The sequence below is a fragment of the Tasmannia lanceolata genome, unplaced genomic scaffold, assembly GCF_043159265.1.
Source record: "Tasmannia lanceolata isolate RefF3 unplaced genomic scaffold, GAP_Taslan_0.1 ptg000006l, whole genome shotgun sequence".
NCBI classification, from domain to species: domain Eukaryota; kingdom Viridiplantae; phylum Streptophyta; class Magnoliopsida; order Canellales; family Winteraceae; genus Tasmannia; species Tasmannia lanceolata.
In genome coordinates this window covers 42,210,003-42,232,439 of record NW_027518683.1, presented here as the reverse complement: position 1 = coordinate 42,232,439, position 22,437 = coordinate 42,210,003, and the positions used below count along the sequence as shown (strand labels likewise).

The 22,437-nt window shown below is 39.9% G+C and overlaps 1 protein-coding gene and 1 long non-coding RNA gene across 6 annotated transcripts; both read right to left on the bottom strand.

Annotated features, from left to right (window-relative positions):
- Positions 1–5,845: 5,845 nt before the first annotated feature.
- LOC143879008 (uncharacterized) lies at positions 5,846–6,730 on the bottom strand. The gene has a single exon (XM_077381214.1). The coding sequence runs from the start codon at positions 6,728–6,730 to the stop codon at positions 5,846–5,848; it is 885 nt and encodes a 294-aa protein (XP_077237329.1).
- Positions 6,731–11,773: 5,043 nt separating this feature from the next.
- On the bottom strand, positions 11,774–21,616 carry LOC143880316 (uncharacterized). Of its 5 annotated transcripts, none has more exons than XR_013251632.1 (4): positions 16,246–18,514; positions 16,051–16,140; positions 15,870–15,958; positions 11,774–12,011 (listed from the first exon to the last, which is right to left on the bottom strand). It is a non-coding gene; the product is annotated as an uncharacterized LOC143880316 (long non-coding RNA). The 5 variants fall into 5 exon arrangements; XR_013251629.1 differs by lacking the exon at positions 11,774–12,011 and adding an exon at positions 21,263–21,616 and having other exon boundaries at positions 15,676–15,958; positions 16,246–16,314; XR_013251631.1 differs by lacking the exon at positions 11,774–12,011 and adding an exon at positions 21,263–21,616 and having other exon boundaries at positions 15,676–15,958; positions 16,246–16,286.
- Between the last annotated feature and the right edge of the window lie 821 nt (positions 21,617–22,437).

Sequence of the window (22,437 nt, the reverse complement as noted above, 5' to 3'; positions counted from 1 at the left end):
CCCATCACCTCCGGCTGTGATTTAATCTTCAAGACAAACCCTGTGAGTATGTTCTTCATCTTCTCTTGTTTTAATTTTAGCATTTGGTGAGTTTCTATGGTGAGGGTGTAATTTAGGTTGGGCTAATTTAAGCTTTTGTTGAAAAACAATTGGGAACAAACTGTAATCTAAGATGAATGTTCATGGTCAGATCTATCATTTTGCCTTTTTGGACCGAGGTGGTTTAAATTGAAGGTCTCTGTTTGGATTTTCTCAATTTGCAGTGCTTTCTTGAAGGAGAGACCCACTCTTGGGTATGTTATTTGCTTTCTCAATTTCTTGTTGTTATTATTTTTGCTTGATTTTTTATTTTTCTACTATTTCTCTTTTATTAGCAATTTCTATGATGAGGATCTAAAGCTCTCGGAATCAACGAGGAGGATTATCAAACAACAATTCTGTTAGTGAATCACAAGAGCTGCAAGAGAAGAGAAACCATAGGATTGTGCCTCATCATTGCTTCTACAAAAGTTTCTGTGAGTATGCTATCCTATTTGAATTTACATCCTCTATAATAATGAGGCTTGCTTGAATAACTCAAGGAATACTAGTCTACAGTACTTGCTCCATTGATCCCGAAGGGAATGAGGAGAGGGTGTCATCGTTTACATCCGGTATGAGCTTTGACTATAAATTGAACATGGTTCACCATTTCTTCTGTGAATTTCAACATTGATATTTCATATTTCATTTTGAGAAAAGCGTTCATGCGCAGCTGCGCAAGGAGCTTCCCTGCGCTTAAGTGGCTTAAAAAGCCTCCCATTGGTTCGTATAGCGGGTCCACAAAAAGTGACCAATGGGAGGCTTTATAAGCCCACTTAAGTGCAGGGAGCTCCCTGCACAGCTACGCAGGAACACTTTCCTCTTTCATTTTATGGAATAATATATATGCTCATGCCTAATGATTTCTAGGCAGATGGTTATCATGATTACTATTCTCTCTCTCTCTCTCTCTCTCTCTCTCTCTCTCTCTCTTGTGCACGCACACACACACACACTCACAACTTAGCTGCTCTGTCATTTTTTTTCATTTCATATATAAGTAACTCTATTACTTCTTCATGGCTATTGTGATTTGTCTTCATTCATTGAAAAAGTTCTATTTATTTTACCCATTGATCTCTCTAATGGTGGGATCTGATAATTTTTGCAGTGGAAGAAGAAGCACATGAGGAGGCTCAAGAGGAAGCGCCGAAAGATGAGGGCCATGAGGCAAAGATCCAAGTAGTTTGACATGAGCTTGTTTTGCAACTTTATGTGTTTTGAGAGTGGACCCTTTGAGTTTTGATGGTTGAACACTTGAACTGCTACTTTTTTTTGTTATATTGATTTGATGATTTCCATTGAGGATTACTGGATTAGAATGCAATGTTGTACTAAAGGAAGTGATGGGCGCAGCCGCGCAGGGGTATCTGTAATCTCTTTTTTTTTGTTTTAGAGTGGTTGAATCCTCCTCTTTTATTAATTTCTTCTTGAATTGAATGTTTGTAATTTCTTTTAAATGATTTCAGAGTGGTATATGTAAATACTTGAATTGTATGCTTGTAATTTCTTCTTTATAATAGGTGTTCGGATTCGGATAATATGAATTTGGTTATTCGAATTCGAATTCGGATACAAATTCGGACATTCGGAGATGATTTATCCGGATATGAATTCGGATATGAATTCAGACATTCAGATACGGATTCAGACACTGAATTCGAATTCGGATTTAAATTCGGATATCCGTTTATGAATTCGAATTCGGATTTGAATCCGGATAAACAGATACGTTCGAATTCGGATATCCGTTTATGAATTCGAATTCGGATTTGAATCCGGATAAACAGATACGTTCGAATTCGGATATCCGTTTATGAATTCGAATTCGGATTTGAATCCGGATAAATGGAGACGGATAATATCCGAATTCGAATAATATCCGTCGGATGCGAATTCGGTAACAAATTTTAATCATCCGTCGAATTCGGATACGGATACGGATACTGAATTTTGTAAACGAATTCGAATTCGGATATAGCACTATCCGATTTGAATTCGATCCGTTTACACCCCTAACCGGGGTCTCTCAACTGATTAGAGCGATTATTTCAAGCACGCACCTCAAAGAAGTACCTCAACTGAAATGGATTGATGAAGAAAATAGAAAAAGAAAATCTAGATTTGAAACAAATATAGAAATTGAAAGGAGGAGCAACACGTAGCGTCTTATGAATGGTGGCAACATATTGAAAAAAAATTTGCTAAACAAGACGGGTGCAAATATCAATTTTTGGCGTAGATGAGAGAGGAGCCAATGATGTGAGGTGAGGCGGACATAGATTTTTTTAGGAATGATAGGTAGCTGATAAAATCTAAAACAAAGAAAATGTTATGGAGCTATCAAATTAGGAGTAATCCTCCTAAAAGCTAAAGAAAAGGAGAGTAGAAATTGAAATAAGGGGTGCTAATGGCACTCCTTTCTGACCTTATTAATGTGTTGGAGGCTCGCTGACAACAGCATGATTTTTTTAATGTCTATTTATTGCTTCTTTTTTTTTAAATAGCGATTTGTATTGAATGAAAAGGGAGCACCCAAGAAGGGGCCACCCAGAGAACAAAAACAAGAAAGAAGAAACACGAAATAAGAAGAAAAGAGACAACAAAAATTACAAAATTATACTACGGGGGAAGATGATCAAACCAGAGAATACTCTCCCCCCCCCCCAACTCCTTGCTTGGCTAAAACATCTGCCTTTTCGTTTGCCGACCTCCAAACGTGTTTAAAGACAATAGCCGAACCCACAACAAAATCCTCAATCTCATCAAATAACACCAAAAATCTCCAAGGAGGAGCTACTCCACCCTTCAACCACCGAATGACATTCAATGAATCTCCTTCAACAATAATATGGTCCAAGACTTCCCTACTCAACTTCTTGATCCCAAAATAGGCCGCTTTGACTTCTGCCTCCGAAGAATCACACACACCAATAGGGCCAGAAAAAGCCCAAAGTATCTCACCAAACTCATCACGACAAAGTCCCCGCACCCCCGCTGGACTCGGGTTTCCAAAACAAGCACCATCAAAGTTGATTTTCAACATTCCTAGCATCGGAAGCTCCCATTTTTGGACTGTGTTAATTTTCCTCTCACTACTAGAGCACACTTCCCTCCAACCTTCCCAAAGATCAAAGGCCGATACAAAACGAAAGGATGAAAGACATCTAACCCACGATATGACCAATGCTATAATCTGCATGTACAAATAATAAGGTGATTTGGCCAAACCCTCAAACACCCTAGAGTTTCTTTCCTTCCAAACCACCCAGCAAACACACATTCCACAATAATTTCCCTTTCTTTTTCCCAAGTGATTCCAAACCTCAGAAAGATACATCTCCATATGATCCTGGTGAAAGAACAGTGCATGAACAGATGATCAACAGAATCCCCATCATTAAGACAAAGAGGGCAGTGATCAATTAGCAACATCCCACGGTTTCTCAAGAAGTTAATGGTTTGTATCCTTTGACGACAAACGGCCCAACCGAAGATACTAACCCGAGGTGGGTAATGAAAATTCCATACCTTTGCTAAAAATGCAGGAACAGAAGGAGGCATCAAACAATTATAGAAAGATTTGACAGAGAAAATGCCGGATGATTCCACTGTCCATATTCTTTTGTCTTCACCCCCACTTTTTACATAGCACTTATTAAGGAGCTGCCGCAACTTAGATTCGTCCTCACTTTCCCACTCAAAAAGGATTCTTCTAAAGGCAGGACACCATATCAACTTACCACCACTACAATCAAAACATTCACAAACTAAGTCTTCTTTGTTAACAGCCACCCGATACAGCCTAGGGAACAAGATCCTTAATTGCTCCTCTTCACACCGCACATCGATTCAAAACTTAATTCTATCACCACCATAGACCTGAACCTGACCTTTAGATTAAAGGAACAAGCTAGTTTCAAGATATCTCCATGCAGTCAACCCATATTTCTTATATTTGTCCTTTGATTCCCACCCACCCAGAATATAGCCATACTTACTACAAATTACCTTAGCCCATAAATTAGACAGCTCTTCCTCAAATCTCCACAACCATTTCCCCAATAAGGCATGGTTAAACTCCCTAAACCTCCTAATTCCCAAACCTCCGAACTTTATAGGTACACATACATCCCTCCAGTTTACGAAAGAGATGCCTTTCTTCTCCTCATTCCCACCCCACAAAAATCTACGCTAGATCTTTTCGATACGCAAGGCAACACTAACCGGACACATGAAAAGAGACATAAAATATATAGGCCAATTGGCCAATACTACCTTAATCAATACCAACCTACCTCCCCTAGACATAATATTTCTCTTTCAAGTATCCAACCTTCTCTCAATCTTCTCAATTATCAGTTCCCAAAAAGTTTTATCAGGTTTACTAACTCCTAAAGGTAAACCAAGATAAGAAGCGGGAAGGTAATCAAGATCACACCCTAAAATTCCGACCATCTCTAAAACCTCAGCCGAGGGAATATTTAGGGCATACATTTTAGACTTGTGAAAATTTGATCTTTGACCAGAGATAAGTTCGTAACATCCTAAAGTAGCTTTCAAGTTGAGCACTTATCCTTATTAGGTTCACAAAATAAAAGGATGTCATCCGCAAATTGCAAGTAAGATACCTCTACATTATCACCCTCTATTTTACCATAAACATCTCCAAGCTACTTCCTTTAGCAGGCAATCTACTAAGAATTTCCTCCATAATTACAAACAAGAAAGGGGATACCGGATCCCCTTGCCTAAGACCCCGGGAGGATTTGAGAAAACCTTTGGGAGACCCATTGATTAGAACCGAGAACCACGCCGAGGATAAACACACCATAATCCATTTGCGTCATCTTCCCCCAAACCCCATTCTATCGAGTAACATATCTAAACACTCCCACTCCACCCTATCATATGCTTTTTCCATGTCCAATTTACACAAGATCCCTTTCAACCCAAGCCTACGATAATAATCAATAGCCTCAATCGCAATGAGGGAACAATCCAAAATTTGTCTTTTGGCCACAAAGGCACATTGACTATCAGAGATAATCATAGGGAGAACTCTTTTAAGATGCTCTGCTAACACCTTAGCTAAGATCTTATACAAACATCCCACTAGACTAATAGGTCGAAAATCAGAAATCTTGGAAGCCCCCACACCCTTTGGAACTAGAGTAATAAAAGTAGCCTCAATACCCTTGTCCAACACCATGCCCTGATGGAATTCCCTAAAGAAACCTACTATATCTTCCTTCACATATGGCCAACATGCTTGGAAGAATGCCAAACAAAAACCATCCGACCCTGGAGCCTTATCTCTACCCAAGAAGAAAACCCCTCTCTCAATTTCCTCCTCCTCAAAAGGCTTCTCCAAAACTCTGCATTGATCATCGTCTAAGCGCTTAAAATCCAACTCCTCCAGAGTCGGTCTTAAAGAACCATCAGACGAGTACAATTTCTTATAAAATTCCAAGATCACCCCAGTGATCTCATCCTTATCTGTGATCTTTTCACCCTCAGCCTCCAAGAACTCAATCCTACTACCCCTCCTCCTAACACTAGCCATGGCATGAAAATATGTCGTGTTCTTATCCCCATCCTTTAGCCATTTAACTCACGACTTTTGTCTTCAGGATATTTCCTCATGTAGTAGTAGTATACCATTGTGCTCTTCCTTAATTCTACCCAACTCCTCTCTCAAGTTGATGTTCCCATTCACCTCACCCTCAAGAACATTAATTTCCCCTATCCTATTCTCCAACCATCACTTACGATTTTGATCTAAGGCTCTTTTCTCTTTTACCCATTCCCTCAACTTTTTCTTCACAAATCTGAGCTTACAACCTATTACCACATCTAAAGGCCCCTCGGATTTAACAAAACTCCACCATTCCCCCAACCTTTCCTTCATACTAGGAGCTTGCAACCATGCAATCTCAAATCTAAACGGAGGAGGACCCCAAGATTCAAGCCTAGGATCTAAAAGAATAGGGCAATGATGAATCAGGGATCTTTGATACACATCAGTAACCAGATTCAACCAACCGGGACATATAAAGATCCGATCAATCCTGCTCTGACTCTCCCCTCTATTCCAAGTAAAACGAGCCCTAGCCAAAGGAAGCTCAACTAGCTCATGTTTAGCAATGAAATCATTAGATGCTATCATGTTTCTTGTTGATCTCCTACAACCGCTTCTTTCACATACGAATCTAATCTCATTAAAGTCTCCGTCTATGCACCATCCAAAGACCCACCAGTCCCTAACCACATTTAATTCCTCCCAAAACCTTCTATTTTCCACCCTTAAGGAAGGCCCATAAACCCCAGTGAAAACAACCTTTGATGCATCCTCCACCCGTTGGAGGACAACGAAAAGTGAATAATTTCCTATCAATTCATCCACACTTATCCAACACAGCTCATCCCATGCTACAAGAATACCCCCTGAGGCCCCATTGGAACCCACATACGAGAAACTCCAATCCCCCCTAACCCCTGGACTCTTTAAGGTAAACCTATCTATTACTTCTAGTTTTGTTTCCAAAACGCATATCAGAGTTGGTATTACTTTTCTAACAAGGTCTTTGATTTGGGCCCCTTTTGCCAGGGCCCCCAATCCATTTATGTTCCATGAGAGAATCTTCATAATGAAACAATTTTGAGGAATTTCCTCCCCTTTCTCCCACTCATCTTCTTAGCAGAGTGAGAGACCATCACCTCCACCTCACTCATCTTCCCTTCGTAATTTATCTCGGATTTCAATCTCGCTAACTCCCTAAGCGACTTCTTAGAAGACTCAGCAAAGCTAGACTTCCTAGACCTCATCCCCCTCCACCTCTCTAATTTCTGCCGACTTTATCATCTCACGGTAATTTTCCACCGGGCCTCTATACTTCACTCCTAATTTTTTACTTAGCTCGATAGTATGATCTACCATTCTATCCACCTCTCTAGCCCTCTTTCCTTCAATTAACCCTACACTACTCTCCATCCCTCCCACAGAAGCATCCCTAATCAGGGAACAAGAATAAGGATCCCTTAACGGATGTTCCAAATCAAGTGCTATGCTTCGAGTATAAGCGACATTTAAATCAGAATATGGTAATGGAATTCCTGAATTTAATCTGTCAACACATTCATAAAGGCCTCTATAGCCCAAATCAGTTCTCTGCACATCAACACAAGGAGAAGAAAATTCATTAGCCAAAACCAAATCAAAGGAACTCATACCTTGGACGTGCCTCTTGGGTTACAAACCCCTAACCCCACCTGTGGTCTGATGAATTGATCCCGATAACTCCCACCCTCTTTATCCGATAATACAATATTTTGTCTTGTGACAACCAGGCTCCGTTCCTTGTTTCCTTATTTTTTCCCCAAAAAGTAGCTCCTCTATTGAGTTTCCAGTAATTGCTTCATCGATCTTTCTAAATACCACCTCAGTGGGAACCTCAGGGGACACCTACGAGTGACTGGAACCACCCGAAATGCTTCTCGCCCGCCTCCTATTCATGTAATCCTCCTCTTTCTCCGACGACTGCTGATCGATTAAACCCCTCTCCTCAAGAAGGATGAACGGATCAGCATAATCCAATCCACCATCTCTATGGTTCTCATCGTTGTTTTCCACATCTGATAAGCTCCCAACCGGAGCCAAGTCTATTAAAGGCTGGATAGGAAAGGCAGACCTCATGTTATTTCTTCTCACGAAACCCGGCGATCCAGGCCCACCTCACTAACTCCACTAGACTCTATAATTTCCATAATATTGTCTACCATTTGAGATAAGTGGGCCCTCAGTCCAGTGAGAGACCCACCCATCAAGCCCAAATTATCAGACCCATACCTAATTACACTTTGGCCCCTCGTTTTGTTGCACTTTCCTTTAGTATTATAAATACCGGCTAATCTGGGTGTTTGATAACCTGGAAAACCGGATCTGAGAGAGCCCACAATATTCTCTTCCATTGCTCGACAGTTGTTCTCCATTCGATTATTTTTATTATGGAAATCCCGCCCAAACAGACCTTCCTCTGACACACCACGTGTTCTCCCATTTCGATTTTCAAAATCTCTGCTATCTCCCCGAAGAACTACCATCCTCATACATACTACTATCGTGTGCCTCCTCATCCTCCTTCCCCCTCTCCTATCTGCCATCAAAACTCTGTGAAGAAAACGAGCTATCAATGTCTATTTATTGCTCCATGCATATAATGGCCATCGAGCCTCCACCTTTTTACTTGTTGCAAAGGGCATTGACAAGATATTGAAAATGAAGGAGACTCCACTATTCTTACGAATTTTGCAACCTTTCTGTATCTGCATATCACTATTGCAGCCATGAAAAGGAGTGACACCGTCGTCTGGTTGACTGGTGAAAAATGGATCTATGCCGTCTGGTAAGGCCGTGGAAGAACTGGTTTGAATCTTTGGCGAGGTTTGATGGAGAGGAGATGGATGGATATCTCTTTGTGTTGACGAGCTCTTGACTGGGCGGACACCACGAGCAAGCTCAGATAGCATGGAAAAATAGAAGAGTTTGGGTTCCTCCAGATTTGAAGCGGGAGTGGGTGTTGGGATCAATGGTGGGCCGGGCGAACGGCTAAATCATCTAGCCGTCCGCCGGAAAACACAGTGGGCGTTGTTGCAATCAGGATGCAATCAGGACAAGGTTAGGATCGCCCACTCTGATACCATGAAGAGTTCAAAAGATTTCTCTATTCTCAGTTAAACTTTATTAACAACCATCTATGCTTATATAAGCACTTACAGATAAACATGATTAGATAAAGATATGAAGATAATCCTAAACTATCTTAACAACCCAATCTAATATGAACTTCTATCTTACCAGATCTGATCCCATATATCCTACCAAGAGATTCCCATAATGGACGTCTCTATCGAGGAGCTTCTCCCCTCGCAAATCCTTCATAAACATTGAAACGAAAGGGGAAGTAAAGAAAAAGGAATTGAGAAGTAAATGTGAGACAAATAATACTTTTTTTAGGACTATGAACTACAAAAATATCAGGTGCATGAAAATGACCATATGACGAAGGCATGGAAGCTTAACCAACATGGTTGATGCTGAGAGAGAACCCATCACCTATAGCGAGTTTGGAAACCCATCACCTATAGCGAGTTTGGATGAACCAAAGCACGGAACAAATGAGGATGGTTACCTATATCATCTATATGTGGTGAGTGGCACCTGATTCAATCACCCATGAAGTTTCGAATGGCGTGGCGAGTGAAAGATCTCCCGTATGAAGTGTGAGAGCCAGGGGGGAATAAATCTGGTACTTAGCATTGAAATGATGATAGCAATCTACAACAAAGCAGTTGTGACAACCATAAATCTAACCATGAACATAAAACTGAGTGGATGTCGTGACATGAGAAGATGTGGAGCGCAATGCACGAGGATAAAAAAAAAAGGTGTCCAAATAAGCAGGCAGAGTAGGTAAACATCCTTATTGACAAGCACCTTGCCCAGGCCTAGCCATATGTTCTCTAATCAAGGATCGGGATGGGACTATTGATAGGGTTGTGAGCCTCGAGTAGAATCTATAGCAGATTTTATGGCATGGGAGGCTTTGTAGAAGCCTTGGCTGAGGAGAGCATCCTATCATGTTGTAGAAGGACCCATAGTCTAGAGGAAGTGGGAAACTCTGAATAGGTGAGTATAGATGTGTTGAACAATATTTGTCACCAAGTTTACCGAACTTTGTTCTTTTCATCCAACAACTGCTAGATAGAAGCAAACTGATCAAATATCCCTTTTGGTTTATACCAAAAAACCCAAAGATACTGAGAACCTTTCCAAGATTCTAAAGCTCCATTCGCAACTATATGATGTGAGCGTTGAATTATTGGGAGTAAGAATCATGTAAGGCCTTCTAAATTTGCCTTGATGGGGCGATGTCAAGGACTTGACAGTACCTTTGGGGTAAGTGTAGAGTTCAACCAAGCGATAATGAGTTGATCCTTGGCTATCCATGACTCATACTCAGGATTCTTCTCCCAAAAGCTAGCATGTTCTTCCTCACTAATGGTGGAATCACAGCCTCTCTTCTTAATATACTCCATTTGAGCAAGCGGCAAGCCATTAAGATGGTGTCCATTAAAAAAATGCCCTGAGCACAGAAAAAAGAACTATTTAACCCTTCCAGAGAATGAAGTCATCATTGGATGGTTTAATAGCTAGCAGCTGAAAAAGTAGGGGAAATAGAGTAGAAGAGATGAAAGAGGAGGGCCAAGTATACATGTCTAAAATGGAATGAGAGTCTAGGTGGCAAACAGGGCGTGCCGTGCCGGCACGGCACAAAAATTCTCGGCCAGCGTGGCCAGTGGGCCGTGCCGGCACTACACGATTTGGTCACGGGCCGTGCTGAAAGAGGAGGGCCAAGTATACATGTCTAAAATGGAATGAGAGTCTAGGTGGCAAACAGGGCGTGCCGTGCCGGCACGGCACAAAAATTCTCGGCCAGCGTGGCCAGTGGGCCGTGCCGGCACTACACGATTTGGTCACGGGCCGTGCCGTGCCGGTAGACCTGGCAAAAGCGATCCATGCCCGCGGGTCGACCCGACCCACTTGCAAATTTGCGCGCATGGGTCTGAGTTTTAGTGACCCGTCAAAACTAACCCGCGCATGACCCAACCCGCAAAAACATGGGTCAGGTCAGGTCAACCCGCGGGCACCCGCAAGTCATTTGGCTTTTTTAAGGGTGGGGATTTTGTTATGCTAATCTAGTTGGATGGCTTTTTTTTCTAATGCAAAGGATGATGATTTTGTCATGCTAATCTATTTTGTAAGGGTTTGATGCCTGAATAGGTTATGGCTAGCACCATAGGTTGATCCCAACCCTCCGATTTGAATGTTAGAGGGTTCATCACTTGATCCTAACCCTCTATAGATCGGAGGGTTGGGATCAACCTATTGAAATGATTTTTGGGGCACAACCTATTTAGGCTGTGGGCCATCTAATGGACGGTTTGGATCATCCCACGGTGCCGGCCATACCCTACTTTTAAGTTTTAACATTTTCCTAAATTAAAAAAATCGTTTGAATTTAACCACCGTTTGAATTTGCGGGTGACCCGCGGGTTGACCCGGCCCACCCGCGGGCCGCGCGGGTCACGTAAATTCTGACCCGCAAAAATGCGGGTCATTTCCTGACCCGACCCGTGTGACCCGCACCCACATCACCCGCGGGTTGACCCGGCCCGGCCCACCCGTTTGCCAAGTCTACGTGCCGGCACGCCAAAGGGTGGGGGTTTGGCACGGCACGGCTCGCGGCCCACTTGTGGCGTGCCTTGGCGTGTTGTGCCGTGCCGGCTCATTTCGGCACGTAACGGTTATTTTTTTTCAAACAAGTGCATTCTCGGAATTCCGAGAATATGTTTTTTACTACTGGAATTTTTCTCGGAATTCCGAGAATATGTTTTTTTTCTACTGGAATTTTTCTCGGAACTCCGAGAATTTGGAATTCAGAGAATGCACTTGTTGGAAAAAATTGGAAAAATTTGCAAGTCATTTACGAAAAATTTACACGTCAAATTGCAAGTGATTTAAAAACAAAGATCGATTGTGCCCGGAATATTTATCCAGGAACCCGGGCGGCACCTTAAAATTTTGTTAATATAGAAAATTATTAGAGGAGGACATAGAACCTTACCTCTAACCCACCAACATACAAGAGAAAAAGAAAACAAATGAAGTACAAATACATTGTGAAGTACAAGTAGAAATTAATAACTTAAAAATTTGAATCTTCATATTTCTTCAGGTGACTCGGTTGAGTCATCTTCTCTTCTGTCTTGTGCTCTATCATCTGCATCCAACCAGTCCTTGAGGCATACGCATACCTCTACTGTTTTTGGTGACATTCTCCTTCGTGTGTCATGAAAGACCCTGTTACCTGCATTAAAAGCAGACTCTGATGCTACTGTGGACACCGGGGGGATTAGTAGATCACGTGCCATGGCGGATAGCACTGGATAACTTTTCTCATGTTCTTTCCACCATGTCAAAACATCAAAAGTCTCTCATTCATTAGGATTAAGAAAACTTGAATAATCATTTCCCAAATATAATGATAGCTCATCAGAAGATGTACCAGCACTATTTCTAGGTCTTTTTTTATTTATTAGTGACCAAAGTGGGTTATTTCTAGGTTGGTAGTTTTGTGAAGAACTCGGTCTTCTATGTCCATGTTCTGTCTCATACAATGCATACATAGAATGTAATAAATTTGTAATCTCATCTATACTATGCCCAGATCCAATACCTGCGTTTTCATTGCATGCATCTAAAATGACATCTAAACCTTGTAACTTGACCCTTGGTCTATTATTGTACTTAAAAAATATAGAGGATGAATTTCTTGAAAACATTTTCTAAATTTATCCTCCATTCTATGAAGTAGACTTCCATTTCCCAATCTCAATCTATTGTTTTTAAAACAAATAGTAATTTTATATATTTGACCCAAAATTAATTGTGAAGTGATAGTAAACACCGGAAAGAAGATTAGTTGCATTTAAAAATACTTCTAATAAATCTGCAATAATTTCACAATTGTTCCAATATTCTAGAGATATAGTATGATTGCAAGGTGGAGGCATATGTTCTTGGCAAAATATTGTAATTATAGTTTTGAACTCAAATGATGCATTTAACATTTTATAAGTTGAATTCCACCTAGTTTTAATATCCAAAGGGATTTTTTGTAGTTTTTTCCAAAATTTTTACATAAAGCTTTAAATTCTTGTCTTCTATGCCCTGAAGACTGAATAAATTGATGACTATTCTTAATAATCTCTATCTATGGTGCAATTTTCGATAAACCATCTTGTACAGTTAAATTTAAAATATGGCATGCACATCTAATATGAAATAGTTGTCCATCTAAAATAGGTTTCAATTGAGATTTTAATAACCCTATTAATGCAGTATTATTACTAGCATTGTCGAAGCTATTAGAAAAAAATTTATTTTGAATTTTAAAATCGTGAACAGTAGATAATATAGATTTTGATATAAAATGACCATTGTGCGGGAATTCTAATTGAGTAAAACTAAGTATTCTTTTTTCTAACATCCAATTCGAATTAATATAATGTCTTGTTACACACATATAGCCTTCATTTTGTTTACTAGTCCAAATATTTAAAGTAAGTACAATTTTTCCATTAAAATTTTTAAAACTTGAAATCAGTTGTTTTTTGCTTTCAATAAATAATTTAAAGGAATCTGATTTTATAATATTTCTAGTCACTTTTTTAAAAGCAGGATTTAGAGCTTTTTTAATATATTTTTCAAATCTTTTACATTCGACCATAATAAATGGTTGCTGATCTTGTATGATGTATGATGCTAGTTCTCTCCTATTCCTATCTTGAGAATAAGAAAAAGTTCTTAATGAACTAGAAGTGATACCTAATTGGGTTTGTTTAGGGTCTAATGATCGATGCTTTGCACTACAAACAGCGGAATGCCTTGCCAAATGCTTCCACCTTTACTCTTACAACTAAATTTTTTTTTACATAATTTACAAATAGCCATATCTTGTAAAACTCCCTTTTTTTCATAATTTCACAAGAACTTCCATACATGTGAAATCCTACCTCTAGACATTTTAGTACTAGGAGCTTGACTCCTACTAGTACTACAAGGTTCTTCGGTAGATTCAGGAGCAATTGGATATTCGGATTCTAGAGTATAAGTATCATCATTCCAAGGTTCTACACAAGCCTCCAGTAATTCATCATTTCCTATGATTTCATTTGGTTGAAAATAGTGGTCACTTGAACCGGCTATTTTAAAAAAATTACAAAGATGGGCTATAAGTAAATTTTAAAAAATAAATTCTAAATACCTCAACTTTGCTTGAATCGCCTACGGAGTTGTTAAGCGCCTTTTTTAATACTAATTACCGCAAGTTGTTAAGCACCTCCTTAATTCCTTCTTCTTAATCGCTAATCGAAGTGAGTAACATAGACAAGGATTAGAGAGAGTAATAAGAGATAAGGATTAGAGAATTTGATGTAATAAGAGAATTTGATGTAATTAGAGAGAAGATTAGAGAGAGTAATATGAAAGAGAGAGCAATAAGAGTGAAAGTAATAAGAGAGTAATTGAGGGTGAGAAATGAAGGGAGGGGGAGGGATATTTATAAGACTTGTAATATAATGAGTTACCAAAATACCCCCAAAATATAGTTGTTGGGGGGGTTATTTTGGTAAAAACATGTGTAATCCCTAAAGTACCTCTAAATATAATTGTTGGGGGGGTTATTTGGGTAAAAACAAGTAAAATCACTAATGTACCCCCCAAATATAGTTGGTGGGGGGGTTATTTTGGTAAAAACATGTGTAATCTCTAAAGTACCCCCAAATATAGTTGTTGGGGGGTTATTTTAGTAAAAACATGTGTAATCCCTAAACTACCCCCCAAATATAGTTGTTGGGAAGGGTATTTTTGGAACACAAGAAATTACACATTGTAATTTCCAAAATTACACATTGTAATTTCCAAAATTACCCCCTCACTAGCCGTTTTTTCTAACTTTAAGGGGTATTTTTGAGAAAACACAAAAAATTTCAAAAAAACATAAAAAAACAAAGGCAAAATTGGAAGGGCACAACCCACTCCTTCGTGCCGTGCCGGCACGGCCCACGTCACTGTAGCAATCGTGCCGCGGGCCAGCACGGCCCAATTGCCACCTTGAGATGAGAGTAGTCAAGGAAGACAGTATAGAGGTATTTGAAGTAGGAAGAGAAAAATTGGAGAATTTAGAGTAGCAGAAATGGGTTTAGAAGAGTGTGAAAGGGTTTTTTATTCTATTCGAAGGTAGCATTTAAGATATTTATTTTTCTTTATTCTACTGAATGAAGGGGGAGTCTTAAAAAGAGATTGACTGTCTTGAACAAAGAAGATTTAGGGTTTTAAAGGTGAAGTTAGGTTTCGAAGAGATGACAATGAGAAGGGATCTAGATTTTTTTTTTTTTTCTGAATGATTAGAGATCTAGAATTTTTGAAGAGAAGACAGTAGAAAATAGACAGATCCAAGGTTTTCAATGAGTGTAAAAGAAATGAAATAGATCTATGGTTTTAAAATAGGAGAAAATAGAAAACCAACTTATCTAGGCTTATTGAAGAGGAGGAAACAGAAGAGGAAGTTGACTAAAGAAGTGACTTTGGATGGCTCAATTGTTATTCTTTAACTTGGATCTTGCAAGCTCTGGTACCATGTAAATCTGCTTCAAGCATATGTCCTTCTCATGTGGTAGAAGAAGGTAAGAGAAGAGAGGAGAGTAGAGAGACGAGTGGGAAAGGGAAAGCAAATCTGTCTCCAATAAGTTCAAATGATAGTTTTACAGTATCCTATATACTTAAAGATAAAAGACTGAATTTCCTTTCATGAAGGACAACCACTTACGTGAGGCCTACACAAAGCTATTTAAACAATCATCAGCAGGGTACATTCAAACAATATTAAATAGGAGCTAAAAGGCACACATAAATGCTGCACAGCCTCATACAACAAATAGGTACACAAGGCGAGCATGCACATCAAGAAGAGAAAAACTGCCCATGAATTCCAAAACCACATGGTATCCAAGGAATGGAATGTGCAATGTTGGAAAACAAAGAGTATTTTGCATCCAACAAAACGGTTACAATTTTATTTATTTTTTTAATGGAAAGAAAATGATTACAATTAAAACCCGTATAACCAACATGGCTGATTATATTCACCAGGAATACATCATACCTTTGTTAGTCTTTGGCTGCATCTTCATGCACCATCACTGTGTGAGTGACTTCAAGAACATCTTCAACAAACAAACCATATGTGCTCACCTGAAAGTTATTTTACATAAACTAGTTACATTAAAATTCTGATATGGATGCCTTTCACCAACGTATATGGATAAAAGGATTAATCAACCAACCAAGCTAGCTGGAATAATGGATATCCCGAATGTGTCGAGCTCGAGTAGTTCCACAGAACCTGAGTTAATGTTAAAAGTATAACCTCGCACCTTAAAAAATAGTCGAAGAAAGAAAAACAGGTTAACATATACATAGATCAATGTGCAAGCTTTCATGGATATGCATATGTTGCTGTAACAAGATTGCAGACTCACCTTCCCAACATTGTGTCGTCCCAGAGTTACCACATTGTATCCTACATAACAAATGCACACCACAAGTTTCTGGAGAAAGGTGAATAAATTAAAATAGATAGGAAATATGCTTTCCTTTTCTTCCTTTCTTTTTTTTTTTTTTTTTTTTTTTTTTTGAGATAATGACAATGCAAATTAATAGTCAGATTAGATAGGGTAATGATAATGTTGTTTGCATGCGATCATCATATAATGATAATATTATTAGCAGATTGTTAAGAGATGCCAGATCTCTACTTTGGATATTACAAGATCCTTAGGCCAAGATTGGGCATGATTCATTTCTATCCTTGGCTCAAATCTCTGCCATGATCCATTTCCATCTTTAGCTAACGATTGCTGGCAAATTCTTTCCATCTATATTGTAATTGACAGCCAAGATATTTGCTGTAATTTATTCTGTATATTTGACTTTCTTTTGTAGTATTCTAATCCTGAGATTTCTTTACAATCTTGGGATCCTAATTTATTCTTGTAATTGTATATATATACCTCTAATGTAATGAAGAAAAATATATAGCATTCTTCTATTCTAAAATCCCATTCTTAGCATTCTATTATGAAATTCTGTTTTCAACATGGTATCAAAGCAATGAACGATCTTTAGGCCTATCTTCTTCAACTCCATTTTACCTTCTCACAAGCTTTCGTTCTCAACTCGTTTCCCTTACCGTTTGTGTCATTGTTGAAGCTACTATTCATATTATTTGTGTTGTTCTTTAACCACAGATCCTTTTAACCATGTCTTCAAATGACCATGTCACATCTGCCAATGACAATACGTCAAAGATTACAGACTCCAATGACTTTCCCGATCAAGGTACGAACGAGGAAAATGTCTCTACCAACAATCCTTATTTTCTCCATCACTCTGACAATCCAGGGACTGTTTTTGTTTCTCATTCTCTCACCGCAGAGAATTATGCTACTTGGTCTCGTGCCATGACCATGGCACTCACTGCAAAAAATAAGTGGGCTTTCGTTGATGGCTCCCTTCCACAACCTAAACCTGATTCACCAATGTTTTCATCTTGGGTTCGAGCCAATACCATGGTCTCTTCCTGGATTGTTAATGCCTGTGAAAAAGACCTTACTGATAGTGTTGTCTATTTACCTTCAGCCCATGTTGTTTGGAATGACCTTTGTGAAAGATTTTCTCGCAAAAATGCCCCTCGTATTTTTCAGTTAAAAAAGCTCATCCCCAATCTTCACCAAGATCAACTTTACTATCTTCTTATTACACCAAACTCAAGCATTTGTGGGATGAATTAGCCTCTTACTCTACCTTCGTTTGTGATACATCCTCCAACTTTAATGAATACCAAGAACAAGAACGACTCATGCACTTTCTTGCGGGGTTGAACCAGTCTTATGCCATTGTCCGCAGTCACATTTTACTTATGGATCCTCTGCCATCCGTTTCTCGTGCCTACTCCGTTCTTCTCCAAGAGGAGACCCAACGTGGCCTCTATATCTCTCCACAAACTAATGAAAATACAGCCTTTTCTACTCGGCTCAATGTCCAGCCAACTGTTGAAAGAAATGGACAGCATGCTCCAGTCCGATACCCCCAACTGATTTTTGCGTATATTGCAAGAAGCATGGTCATTCCAAGGATCAATGCTACAAGCTTCATGGCTTCCCAAAGAGTCACCCTCGTTATAACTCTACTCCACGTGGAAAACAGCCCTCTTTTGGCAATAACAAGCGTGCAACAGTCCCTACTACCCACAACTATACTCTCTCTGCCAACACCTCAGCTGCACCCGGGGCATATTCCAATGCAACAGCCCTTCAATTCACACCCGAACAGCACCAACAACTATTAAACATGATGCAGGCAGGTACTTCAAGTTCCATTGCGAACCTTGCAGGTAATTCTCTCTGCTCTAATCTTTCTTTATCGCACAACTCTTGGATTATTGACAGTGGTGCTACCGATCACATTGTTTGCTCCCCATCTCTTCTGTCTTCCGTCTCACCCGCCACCTCTGCTTCAGTTAAATTGCCCAATGGCAACCTTGCTCCTGTTTTACATGTTGGAACTGTCATTTTATCAAATGACCTTGTCCTCAACCAAGTGTTATGTGTTCCTTCATTTTCCTATAATTTGCTTTCTGTCAAAAAACTTACTCATGATAGCAATTGTTTTGTAACTTTCTTCCCTGATCATTGCTTATTTCAGGACCGGTCAACGAAAATGATGATTGGAGCGGGTAAAGAAACTTGTGGATTACTAAAGTAGAGAGTTCCTTCATCATCCTCTTTAAGGTAGTGTGTAGATAAGTTATCTACACACTACCTTTAAGTAGAGCTTTTTGAGTTACGAAGAAGTCCACCAATTGAGGCTAAGGAATTCGCCAAAGAAGCATCACAGTTGAGTTTGATACACCATGGCGGTGGACGCTCCCACCTACAGCTCCTGGCGGGCTTTTTAGTGTTGAACAGGGGAAGATCAAAAGCCTTCGAGAAGGCTAAATCTCTGCAACTATTATGGCTATCAAGCCCAAGGAAAATGCACCTGCTTCTGATGATATGCTGGATATTATTGAGAATCACTTGCTTATGCATACTGGCACCTCCATATATCCTGTTATTTCTCTCTAGCCAAATATGATAAATTGAGGAAGTAAAAGCTACTCGGATAGCAGTTGAGAGTTGATTTGAACCAGGGTGAGTGGTTCTCATCCATTCCTCTTCAACCAGGAGCTTTCTTTTTGGGTTTCTTCTGTGATTGAATTGCCTCAGCACATTTCTCCATATCCAGGCTGAGAAAGAACAGTTGAAGAACAAATGATCAATACTTTCAGGTTCAGCAGAACACAATGGGCATCTGGTTGCTCTAGCTGGGCCAAGGAAGGATAGCCTATCACGAGTGCTGAGTTTTTTATGGAGGGCTAACCAAGATATAAAACTCATTTTGGGGATGTGCCCCTTGAACCAGATGGAAGAGGTCCAAACTAATTTAGTTCGGTGCTCTCTAATGCCATTCCAGGCACTTTTCAAAGAGAAAGAACCATCAGAGGTATCTTTCCAAATGGGTTCATCTTCAATATTTGGAATAATCAGGGCTTTCTCGAGGATCCGGTTGATGGAGGGGAGCCTATGCAACATGATAGGATCCCAGGTTCCTTTGTGGAGAACTTGATGAACTGAAGTCCGAGGATGAATAGCGTTTAGCTCTATTCCTTCAGGGTACTGATCTAAGATAGGTCCATCTGGGTGCCAGGGCTGAGTCCAGAAATCGATACCCTGTCCTTCGCCAATGATATAACAGATGGACTTCTTTGCTGCCTCTCTGCAATTAAAAACTATCCGAGCTCCCCAAGACATTTTGCTGGGATAGTTAATTGTCCAGAAATTCCTGTTCTTTACATACTTATGATGGAACCAAGAAACCCAGAGGGAATTCTTCTTCTTGATTAAGCTCCATATCTGCTTCATATTGGCAGCTTGATTTAGGTCCTTTAACTTGCGTAACCCCAATCCTCCTTCAGCCTTTGGGGAGCAGATTGTTTCCCAAGCAATTGGGTGATATGATTTCTGAAGGGAAGGACCAGCCCATATGAAATTTCTAAAAAAATTTTCAATCTTCTCCAGAATACCAGCAGGAAGGTGAAAAGATGCTTCTCCAGAATTCCTCACCTTACAAATCACACAAATGACATTAAGAGGAAGACACATCCACAGGTTGCGACCCGTCTCCCAAAAGTGCCTAACCCACCAACACTCCAAGAGATCTTTAAAGGATTGGGGGAAAGACATTTGAATATCAAAAAACTTACTTTTGAGGAACTGAACCCATGCGCTGACAAAATCACATTGGATGCAAATATGGTTGGATGTATCATCACACCTCGCACATAGGCAATATTGATTTGCCAATTTGAAATTCTCCCTTTTCAATCAAGGTTGTTGATTTTCCTTGAAAATTGGGCAGCATAAGAGGTTTCTAATTTTTCATCCACCTGAAAGAAAGTGGCTCCACTTCCACCAAACAATGGAACAAGGAGCAAACTGTGAATGATTTATTATGATCCGGGCTCCAAATCCTCTAAAGCATCACCGTCACACTGTTTTACACCCCCAACGACCGACCCCCCCCAATCCACACACGCACACCCAAAGAAAAAAAAAACCACCACCACCACAACAACAACAACAAAAGTTACGAAAGACTCAATTTCAGTCAGCTCCAATAGTCACTTATGTAATGAACTGTCGGTAAAGCCTATAGCTATGACTTATGATCTCTTAGGCTGAACTTTCAGTGTAGAATTCCCTCCAAAGCTGACCATTACTGGAAATTTGTTTTCCAATTCAAGGAGTAGCTTATCTCGGCATTAACAATAGTAGATTTTAAGGTGTGAAGCTCCTTGTCTGTCACTCTCCACCCCTAAGTACTATCCTTTCAACTCAGTAGGAAAGACTTGCCTTTGTTTTAGACCTTTCCACGAACAAATTCAAGGCAGAATTCTGTCCTATTCAAGGGATGATGTAGTTACCAGATCAACTTAAGTACAATTCTAAATTCTCAAAGAAATTTAAAGAATAGCCTGTTGATCCTTCAGATCAGTTAACAAGGAAGGACATCTACCATGCCTTTAAAAAAACAGAAGAACAACTACCAATTTGAAGGAGGGAACTGTTAGCCAATTTGGAACGGTTCAGCCACAAAACATTAAAATGTCACTGTGAGATAACCTTACCACGGATCTGGACTGTGCTTTCATCCAGTTCAGTCCTGACCTATAGTGCTACCAACATTCAGATGTTCATACACTTCCTTTGAGATTCAAAACAGAACTACAGTCCTTTATTCAATTACTTCAACTAAAATGGAAGGACAAAGAAAATTTACAGGAGCTTCAATCAATTGTGAGTATCATTGATGTATATTCTATTGAATTCAACAACATTCAAGGATAGAATAGAAATTCAGTTTTCTACTCCAATCGTGGGGACAAAGGGAGCTTACAGAATTTTACAAGAATACTTGAAATCCCTGCATGAAACAAGCAACAATACTCTCAGGTGAAGAACGCCAGTTTCCTTCAGATCTGCCTTATAAACTTAGATGAATCCCTAGGGTAGAAAACCTTCCTCTCTTGTTAGAGAAAGGAGCTAAAATGAATTCTCCAAATTCCTTCTTGTTCAAAAATCCCCAAAAGTCCCCCTGAATGAAATGAAACCCCTATTTATACTAGCTAGCTAAGTAACATAAAGGACAAGAATGCCCCTTGTATGGGTTATTATACACATCACACTACAAACCCCTCAACACAAAATGAAACAAAATTCCATTCATATTCTTTGGCCGGGACCCGCTCTATGTCACATGCCCCCAAACCTCTATAAGCTCTTAACATCCCCCCAACCCCCAATCCCATATTGCCCTTTTATAATCCTCCACAAAGCATCTTTCTCCTCCCGAAACCTCCACAACCATTTATCAAGCTGAGAGAAGTTGTGCAATCAAATGTTACCAATCCCAAGCCCCCTTTTATCATCGGCTTACAACCATCTCTCATTTTAGCAATGCATCAATCTCTTGCCCTCCTCGTTCCATCCCACAAAAAATCCACACCCCCGGTGCGGCACTTGCGTTGCCTCACGACAAGCAAGTGAGCCTAGCAAAGTTATGAGAATCAAACCTACAAAACAAACACAAATGGAGTGCTAAGTTTACAAACACAAACAAAGCAATAGGGCACGCGAGTAGGCAAATGTTAAGCTTTATTGATGATTCTAGAACAAGTTACAATAGGATTATGACAAAAAGGTCTACAACGCCTAAGGGTGATCACCCGTTGACTAGAATGGAATCCCTGCTAGGATATGCACTAGCAATGCACCACTCGATGGCCAACCAAGATCTCAGGGTAAAGAGCTTTAGCAACCAACCCACTTAGTGGTGAGTGACGACCAAAGGTGCTATAAATGACAACTTCCCAAGACGCAACGAGACGAGGTACGTTTGGATTTTAATACCAACTACGTCCTCACTACAACATGTACATAGGCATGACTCTTACATATTACATTGATAGACCAAGTCACGGGCCATAGGCCATGCGAACAGCGCTGGATGAAATGGCCACATGACACTCCCCCACCCAATCATGTCGACGCCCTCGTCGACATTGCGTCCGT

Coding starts and splice junctions, on each gene's coding strand:
- LOC143879008 (XM_077381214.1), bottom strand. CDS start 6,730: ATGAAGATTCTCTCATGGAACATAAATGGATTGGGGGCCCTGGCAAAA.